Source organism: Mustela putorius, unplaced genomic scaffold (genome assembly GCF_011764305.1).
Source record: "Mustela putorius furo isolate JIRA1106 unplaced genomic scaffold, ASM1176430v1.1 tig00000174_pilon_pilon_pilon, whole genome shotgun sequence".
Lineage (NCBI taxonomy): Eukaryota > Metazoa > Chordata > Mammalia > Carnivora > Mustelidae > Mustela > Mustela putorius.
In genome coordinates this window covers 32,851,002-32,859,453 of record NW_025421304.1, presented here as the reverse complement: position 1 = coordinate 32,859,453, position 8,452 = coordinate 32,851,002, and the positions used below count along the sequence as shown (strand labels likewise).

Genomic DNA, 8,452 nt, shown 5'->3' with positions numbered 1-8,452 from the left:
TGACTGTTCTGCCCGTCACCTTGGGCCCTGGTCTCCTACCCCTAAGAAGAAGGGCAGGATCTGTCAACCCTCCCCAGCGGGGACCCCAGTGAAGGCCCCCATCCTCCAGCCCCTCAGCACCCTGGCGAGGACACAGACAGCAAAAGGCATGTGGTTGCTCTCAGGGTTTTATTTGGGTTTTGCAGGAGTTGGGGGGTGAGGCAGGGGTTCAGTTGGCCTGCAGAACCTCACGAACCCAGGGAATGAACTTGGTGACGCGGGTATACACCCCTGGAGAGAATGGGTTGCACCAGCTACTGCCCCAGGATACGACGCCCACCAGGGTCCAAACTCCGTCGTTCTGGCAGACCAGGGGGCCCCCAGAGTCGCCCTGCAGGAGGATAAAGGACTGGTTTCCAAGCCCGAAGTGGGGTGCCAAGGCCCCAGTGTGCCCTGACCTGCCCCAGCCCAGGTTCAGTGCAGAAAAATGACATGCCTGGGCACAGTGACTGAGCAGGAGACCCTTCAATGTGGGTCCCATGGCAGCCCCAGCTCCGTCACCAACTCCAGAGGGCCTGGGGCAGGTGGACAACCCCTGACCCGGCCAGTGCCTGTGCAATGGGCTACAAACTCCCGGCTCCCGGGGGCTGGCGTGAGGGGGCTAAGGCCTGCAGCACGCCCAGGCCAGAGAGAGCCCTTGGGCAGAGGCCCCTGTTTCTGCAGGTCCAGGTCTGGGCTGGGGTCTGGGCAGCTGGCCTGAGCGAAGGAGCCAAGACACGCGCAGAGAGGACCTGCCCTCTGGGCTGAGCAGGGGTGGCATGAGGTCCGACGGGGAGCACCAGGGTGGCAGAGCCGGGCCATACCGAGCAGGAGGACACGCCGCTGGCACCCGCGCAAACCATCACATTCGTGATCCTGCTGCCCCAGAATTTCATGCAGTCGGCGTTGGACAGGAGGGGCAGGGCCGCCTGCTGCAGCTTGTCGGGGGTCTTGTAGGCTGGAGGGACACAGCAGGCCCGGAGGGGTCAGGGCCTCTCCTTCCGCCCCGACCCCCTGGACAGTGCCACACACAGCCACTGGCCTCAAGTCAGGAGGGAAGTCGGGCCTGGAGGTGGGGCATGGCAGTGAGGGGGCCACGCTTGCCGGTGCTTCCGTGCTTCTCCGCAAGGTGGTCTTCAAGGACAGAGTGCTTAAGCTCATCTTTTTATTTTTAGGTATTTATTTATTTGACAGAGAAAGCAGAAGCAGGGGGAATGGCAGGCAGAGGGAGAGGAAGAAGCAGGCTTCCTGCTGAGCAGGGGGCCAGATTCAGGTCTCCATCCCAGGACCCTGGAATCAGGACCTGAGCCGAAGGCAGACTCTTAATCGAATGAGCCACCCAGGTGTCCGCCCCCTCCAACTTTTTAAGATCTCATCTGTTTGTTTGAGAGAGAGAGAGCGAAGCAGGGGGAGCAGCAGGCAGAGGGAGAGGGACAAGCAGACCCTCTGCTGAGCAGGGAGCCCCACAGGAGACTGGTTTCCATCGGACCGCAGCCAGAGGCAGTCGCCCAACCGACTGAGCCACCCAGGCACCCCTAAGGTCATCTCTAATCATGTTTGGTAGATTTTTCATTATGAGGGTTTTAAATAAAGGAAAGAAAGATTTATGGTTTGCGATTTACATGCGTGGAATTTAGACCAAAATGAGAATGAGGCTCCCTCCCTTCCGAAAAGGCCCTGCAAGGCCACTCACAGTTGTACTGGGTCTTGCCCCAGCCCGTGGTGGCGCAGACGGAGCCCGGGGGGAAGCTGGCATTGGCGCTGGGCAGGCACACAGGGGACACAGTGCTGGAGAGCAGGGCAGGCGTGGCCAGCTTCAGCAGGGCGATGTCGTTGGTGTCCATAATCCTGTCCCACAGTGGGTGTTCAAAAACCTGGGGAGACATGGTGGGGGCTGGGCAGAGCTCAGAGGACTTGGGGGTTGACGTGGGGAGGTAGGGACAGAGGTCTCGAGACGCAGAGGGCTCCGTGCCAGGCGGGCAGTCGTTGAGAAAGGAGCACAGATGGAGCTGCACAGGCAAAATCTCTGGAAACTGGCATTTGACACATCGGTGATATTTAGTTTTTGTATTTTTGTGCTTTTCTACAATGAGCAAAATTTCATCTTCCCATCAGAAGCAGCATTCTGTATTTGTAAAGGAGCTTTCTCCTTGGGAAAGAAGGCTCTGGACTGAGAAGTGCAAGGGTGAGGCCCGATGGGTCGGCCAAGGTCATGTGTTCCCGCACACCCTGCCCACCTTGCCCCGCCCTCATCCCAGGCCCCCAGGGGCGGCCTCCTCGGCCACCCGCCCTCGAGGTACCTTTGCGATCCTCAACACCTGGACAGCCTCGCCATCAGAGCCGTGATCAGACACGCCAGCCACCACACGGTGGCTCTTCCTGGGGGGAGAGGAGGTGGCAGAGGAGTCTCGGGGTGCCCGGGCGCCGGGCAGGCACACGGGGGACACGGTGTGCTTTTGCCAATTGCAGGAAGCCTCGGCTGAACCTCTCCTTCCCACGAGGACATGGGGGCCTGGCTCCCCAGCTGTGCACTGAAGGCACTGGACTAGAGTGGCTCTCCTGGATGAAGCGGGGGTCCAGGGTGGCAGGGGGCACAAGGATCGGGATTTTCTCCTGCAGGTGATGGCTCTGCCTGTGGCTAGGAGGTAGGAACAGCGTCTTCCCCACCTGCCCTTGGCCTCAGACCCTTCCCGTCAGGGCACGGTGCCTGGGATGGGGCCTGGGGAGGGAGTGAGGGCTGTTCCCTGACACCCAGGGGGCCCCTGCTGCCCGAGTCCTGGCCTCACCTGACTCTGCAGTGGGCAGCGGTGAGCACCCAGTCCTGGCTGATGAGCGAGCCCCCGCAGAAGTGTAAGCCCGAGTTGGTCTGGGGAGAGGGGAGCCGGACAGTCAGCCTCGCTGCTCCTGCCTGACCATGCCCAGTCCATCCCGCCCCCTCCTCAGCTTCCCCCTCACCTGCAGGGACACCTGCCAGGGCCAGGAGCTGGGCACAGCGTCTTCCCCATTGACGATCCGGGACAGGCCACTCAGCTCAGGGTGGATGGCAGGGACCCCGCAGCCTGGGGGCCAGGGCCAGGGTAGCTGGTCAATGGACGGGGGCCGAGGAGGGAGAACTAGACGTCCAGCCTCTGTAGCCACCCAGCACCCAGCCCATCCTGACCCGGCCGGCAGCTGCCCTGGGGCCCTTGTGGAGGGTCCTGGAGGCTGGGGACATCCAGAGTTAGGGACCAGAGCTAGAAGCCTGGGTCTGGAGACTCCTACATAGCCAGCTCCCCAACCCACTGTGTGCCCCAAGAGGAGCCTCCATCCTTCAAACCCAGGGTCCTGGGTTGTCGAGCTGAGACATCCTGCTTGAGTCCCGGTGCTCTCACTGCCCTCAAGTCTGCGGTAGCAGCGCAGTGTTACTCCCACCGGAACACCACAAACCCCGGAGGCTGCCAGAGTCAGGAGGACGGAAGGGACAGGGCCAAAGGGACCGGCGTGGGAGACATTCCGGAGGCCCAACTCCAGTGGCTCGGGGACAGATGTGGATGCTGGGGGAGCCCGGACGACCCCCACTTTCTGAACCAAAGGAGGAGGCCAAGATGAGGCAGGTCCAGCATGACCCGTGGAGTCTGAGGGGCCGGAGGGACCTCTAGGCAGAGCAGGAGTGGGGAGCCCAGGAGAGGCACCCAGCAAGGCTGTGGGGGCTGGCGGGGGGTCAGGCGGGGCAGGTGAGGAGAGGTACTAGGACTTAGCCCTCCAGGTCCCAGCTTCTGGGGGTGGGGGTGGGGGTGTTGGGGGTGGGGAGAGGCCTGGTGTGGGGCTGCCTCGCCCCCCGAACTTTGCGCTTACCGGAGCTGCCGCCAAAGAGGAGAAAGCCAAGGACAGCCCAGAGAAAGGTCATGGTGTGTGACTCAGGAGGTTGAATAGGGTCAGCCTGAAGGACCCTCAATATATTCCCCGGCCCACCAATCACAGCCTGCCTCGCCATCCCCTTCCTTATCACGAGGCCCTGGGCTGAGAAGCACCTGGTTCCTGGGCAGGCCTGGGCAGCTGCTCCTGGGAAGGGTCCTTGGAACCACAGGTGTGTGCAGCCGGCAGCTGGCCCATCCCGCAGCTGCCCACTCCCCGGGGCGGGGCCCTGAGCGCCCTGAGCATGGCTTGGAGGGCCAGGCCCATGCTGCTTGCCGGGGTGGAAGCATGGAGCCAGGCTTGGGATCAAGACCAAAGGCAGGCCCTCCAGGTACCTCCCGCCATTCGTCCCAGTGAAGACCAATGTTCACGAGCAGAATGAGGTCTCAGGGGCCCCAACACAGAAGAGCACATCATCAATGTGTCTTTTATTGATTTATTGAACCTTCATGGGAGCAGGTCGGCAGGGATGGGAGGGTGAGGCCGGAGACTCAGTTGGCTTCCAGAATCTGCCGTACCCAGGGCATGAGCTCAGTGACACGGGCATACACGGCAGGACTGGAGGTGGAACAGGTGCCGCTGCCCCAGGACACGATGCCCACCAGGGTCCAGGCTCCATCCTTCTGGCAGACCAAGGGACCCCCAGAGTCGCCCTACAGGGAGAGAGAAGAAGGGCTTGGATCCGCAGCCCAGGCGGCCAGGCCAAGGGGACCCTGGATGTTGTTCCAGAGCCCTGACGAGGGCCGGGCAGCCCGCAGACACATAGCACATGCCTACTGGAGGGATTATGAACGATTACGAAAGAAGCTACAGCAGCTCCTTGCGTGGTTTGTGCCCCTGAACGTCTGGGCCATCGCCTGGGACCCTGTGATAGACGCCTAATAAAGTGGTTTGGTTGACGGGGAGGAAGCACAGGTGGTGAGGGTGGGCCATGGAGCCCAACCCCATCTGGAGACCTCTGGGCGCCATGGGCCACTACCAGGCTGTACGCGGCACTGCTCCCGGGGGCGGGGGCGTTCTTCCAGAAGAACTGCGTTTTTACAACAGCTCAAGGAGGAATTCCAGGGAGAGGCTGTCGGGCCGTCTAAAGAGGCCTGCGTGTGGCTTCTACCTCCTCTCTCTGGCCAAGCCCCTGACCTGGGCTTTTGCTGGAACCCACGCCGGGCTGGGAGGGAAGGGGCCGGGGAGAGCCCAGAGACCGTACCATGCAGGAGGACACGCCACTGGCCCCGGCGCAGACCATGAGGTTGGTGATCTTGTTGCCCCAGAACTTCTTGCACTCGGTGTTGGACAGGAGGGGCAGGGTCGCCTGCTGAAGCCTGTCAGGGCCATTGGCATCTGGAAAGATAGGGGTGGTGGTCAGTGACCGCAACCCGACCCCCCAGCCCCCCGTCTCCCACCCACCCAGCTGGAGGGTGCTCACTGGTGTGTTTGGTCCGGCCCCAGCCAGTGGTGGCGCACAGGGTCCCGGCAGGGAAGTTGTCGTTCTCATTGGGCAGGCACACGGGGGACACGGTCTGGGAGAAGCGGGCGGGCGTGGCCAGCTTCAGCAGGGTGATGTCGTTGTTGACGGTGAATATGTTGAACTTGGGGTTCTTGAAGACCTGCGGGGGCAGGGGCGGGGGGCTGTGCTTGGGGTCCGGGAGGATGGCTGGCACAGGGCTGAACCAGGGCGCTGGGCCACCCCACATCACCCCCGTGCTTCTATCTTCAATATGGCAACCCCTCCTGCGGCCCCAGGAGCCTAGCTCAGGCCCAGGACACCCTGCTTTCTGCTTTGCCCTGTCACAACGGGATCCCACAGAGGTTGGGAGCAGCTGGGGGTGTTCAGGCATTAACCTGGGCACCACACTCCCCAGGGCCTGGCCCCTGTTCCCCCAGGGTCACACCTGGACTCCAGGCCACCATACCTTGGCAATCTTCAGCACTTGGATGTCCTCAGCATCAGAGCCCTGGTCAAACTCCCCAGCCACGACCAGGTGGGAGGTTCTGGAGAGGGCCCAAGAGAGAAGGGGGTCCTGCTGTGAGGCAGGGGGCGCACACAGCAGGTGCAGGCTGCGTGTGTTAGCGTTTGTACCTGTGTGCATGTGGTCTGAGTTGTTGATCAGAGATAGGACCTCAAAATATTAGCAACTGCCCCTGGAACACCTGCCCCTACAGCCCGCTGGGTGTTTCCTTCCCGGGGACCCTTGGGAGACCGGCACGAGTCAGGTTTTCTACATGTTCCCAAACAAGGAAACCGAGGCCAAGGAGTTAAAGGTCCAGAGAGTCTCCCCCCGACCAAGGGGTCTCCTGGGGACCCTGGTTCCTCACCTGACCCCGCAGTGGGCGGCAGTGACCACCCAGTCCTCGCTGATGAGGGACCCCCCGCAGAAGTGGTAGCCAGTGCTGTCCTGGAGGAAGACGGGGAGGAGTGTGTGTTGGCTGGACACCAGCAGACCCCCGGGCTGACCCCAGGTGGGCCCATACCCCAGCGTGTCCCCCACTCAGGGGTAGAACACCTCCCTTACCTGCAGGGACACCTGCCAGGGCCAGGAGCCCGGGACAGCGTCCTCTCCATTGACGATCCGGGACAAGCCACTCAGCACGGGGTGGATGGCAGGAACCCCGCAGCCTGGGGGTGGGAGCGTGGGGTAAGGGATGGGGGCCTGGGCTCCCCACTCTCCCAGGAACCCCCAGGGACAGCTCAGTCGGACGTGTGCTTCAGCCCAGACAAGCCCAGCAGGTTGGCTGCAAGGTGGTGGCTGGGCCCAAGCACGGGCTGGAGGCAGGGTCTGGGGGTGTGGGCCCAGCCCCACCACTGCCTAGCCCTACTGTTCTGAGCATCTTTCCATCTGCAGAGAGGGGGTCATATAGCTGCTACCCTCACAGAGCTGGGAGACGGATGCAGGAAGACGGGGTGCCTGGGTTGGACATCCGACTCTGGATTTCAGCTCAGGTCTTGATCTCGGGGTCCTGAGGTCGGGCCCCCATCTGGCTCTATGCTCAGAGTAGTCTGCCTCAATCTCTCTCTCTCTCCTTCTGCCCCTCCACTCACTCAAATAAATAAATGAATTCCTAAAAAATAAAGAAAGAAAGCTACAAGAAGACTCAGCAGGCAAAGCAGGAACTTGCTCTGTTCCTGGCACAGATTAAGGGCTCCACGAACACAAGCTTGAAAGTGCTGTTTCGAGGGTCCTGAAGGGCTGGTGGAGGCCAAGCCGTACCTGCCCGCCAGCTCGGCCTCTGAGCCTGACTGGGAGCCACTAGCTGTTCAGAAGAATTTTCACTCCCTCTGGACTTGGCCTCCCTATCCTCCTGGGGGCCATCCTGGCCATCCAGGCCGACTGGTCCCATCCTGGTGCCCTTGTGGCGATGGGGCTGGTGAGGCCCAGTGGGGGAGAGAGACGTGCTCACGCTCACAGCACCACATGCAGCTGAACAGGGAGCAGGGTCCCTGTTGCCCCATCTGGCCCCAGGGCTGTAGGGGAGCAGAGACCTCCCTCCCGGCCTCTGCTGACCCCGAACTCACCGAAGGCTGTGCTCAGGAGGGCGCAGCAGGAGAGAAGCCAGAGGAAGGCCATGGTGCTGTGGTCAGAGAGCTGTAGGGTGCCTGCCTGCGGAGCTCCCGTTATATCCCTGTGCACCAAGCTGTTATCTGCAAACCTTGAGGTGGCAGTCAATTTCCTGGGCATGTGCCCACGGAGGTAGAATGTGCCAGAGCAGGTCTGGCATCAGGGTGTGTGATGGCAGCAGCTGTGGCCCATGGTCCTGCTTGGGTCTGGGTCAAGGGCAAAGGTGGTTCCAAACAAGGTAGCCACGGAGAAGAGCTCAGAGAACTTGGGCTTCCTCTTCCACGAAGGGACGTCGGGACAGCAGCCAGGCCTGGGCAGGGTTGGAGCTCCAGCCTACTCTCTCATGGGCTGGAGAACCTGGACAAGTAACTGAGCTGGTGTGTTCGTTATCCTAAAGCCCTGGGCAGTGTGGTCAAGGAGGGAGGAGGAGTGGGGACCAAGGGGCAGCCGGCCAGGGCTGAGAATGTTCCTTCGGCCTTGGGGATGGTCAAGAAGGCTCTGTGAGGGTCTGTTCAGTGTCTGGGGTGGTCACTTGGGCTATGTGCAGCGTGGCTCGGCGGGGCAGGCCACCCACTGCCTGCGCACAGCAGGCCGGGTCTCTTCACCCAGATGCCAGGGACCCTGGGATGGAGCATGGCGCCTCCTGGGGTTATGCTCTCAGTGGGACCCGGTGCAGGCTGGGCCAGGCAGGAGGAAACGGAGTGGGGCGCGCAGGCAAGGAGCACTGCTTCTGGTTCGGGCGGCACGGTGCACAGTGGGGCCCTTGCTCCAGGGAAGGAGAAATTTGAGGGTGAGGGTGCGAGCGTGAGGTACAGCGTGAGTCCCGAAAAACACAAGGAAAATGATAACTCATGGCTGCTTTTCATTTCCTTCGCACTGATGGTGGCTCCGCACAGAACAGCTGTGCAGTCTTGGGCAGGTTATGTGACCTCTCTGGTTTTGTTTCTAAGTAGTAAAATGGGGATGCTTGTCCCCATTATGTAAGG

At 61.7% G+C, this 8,452-nt stretch overlaps 2 protein-coding genes across 2 annotated transcripts; both read right to left on the bottom strand.

Annotated features, from left to right (window-relative positions):
• Positions 1 to 151: 151 nt before the first annotated feature.
• LOC101691591 (chymotrypsinogen B) lies at positions 152 to 3,957 on the bottom strand. The gene is made up of 7 exons (XM_045076316.1): positions 3,853 to 3,957; positions 2,974 to 3,077; positions 2,805 to 2,884; positions 2,319 to 2,397; positions 1,712 to 1,892; positions 843 to 976; positions 152 to 370 (listed from the first exon to the last, which is right to left on the bottom strand). The coding sequence occupies exons 1-7, from the start codon at positions 3,902 to 3,904 to the stop codon at positions 209 to 211; spliced, it is 792 nt and encodes a 263-aa protein (XP_044932251.1). The 5' UTR covers positions 3,905 to 3,957; the 3' UTR covers positions 152 to 208.
• Positions 3,958 to 4,334: 377 nt separating this feature from the next.
• Positions 4,335 to 7,532, bottom strand: LOC101691590 (chymotrypsinogen 2). Its single transcript, XM_004753990.3, has 7 exons — positions 7,424 to 7,532; positions 6,423 to 6,526; positions 6,226 to 6,305; positions 5,823 to 5,901; positions 5,336 to 5,516; positions 5,117 to 5,250; positions 4,335 to 4,565 (listed from the first exon to the last, which is right to left on the bottom strand). Exons 1-7 carry the CDS (start codon positions 7,473 to 7,475, stop codon positions 4,404 to 4,406), a joined length of 792 nt encoding a protein of 263 aa, XP_004754047.3. The 5' UTR covers positions 7,476 to 7,532; the 3' UTR covers positions 4,335 to 4,403.
• Positions 7,533 to 8,452: the final 920 nt, after the last annotated feature.

Bases quoted from the DNA above. Each gene is read 5' to 3' on its own strand.
- LOC101691591 (XM_045076316.1), bottom strand. From the start codon at position 3,904: ATGACCTTTCTCTGGGCTGTCCTTGGCTTTCTCCTCTTTGGCGGCAGC. The intron at 3,078-3,852 runs GTAAGCGCAAAG...CCTGGCCCCCAG, and splicing joins CCTCTTTGGCGGCAGCTCCG to GCTGCGGGGTCCCTGCCATC. The intron at 977-1,711 runs GTGAGTGGCCTT...GTGTCCCTCCAG, and splicing joins GGGCAAGACCCAGTACAACT to CCTACAAGACCCCCGACAAG.
- LOC101691590 (XM_004753990.3), bottom strand. From the start codon at position 7,475: ATGGCCTTCCTCTGGCTTCTCTCCTGCTGCGCCCTCCTGAGCACAGCC. The intron at 5,902-6,225 runs GTGAGGAACCAG...GGCCCTCTCCAG, and splicing joins GCCGCCCACTGCGGGGTCAG to AACCTCCCACCTGGTCGTGG. The intron at 5,251-5,335 runs GTGAGCACCCTC...CTATCTTTCCAG, and splicing joins GGGCCGGACCAAACACACCA to ATGCCAATGGCCCTGACAGG.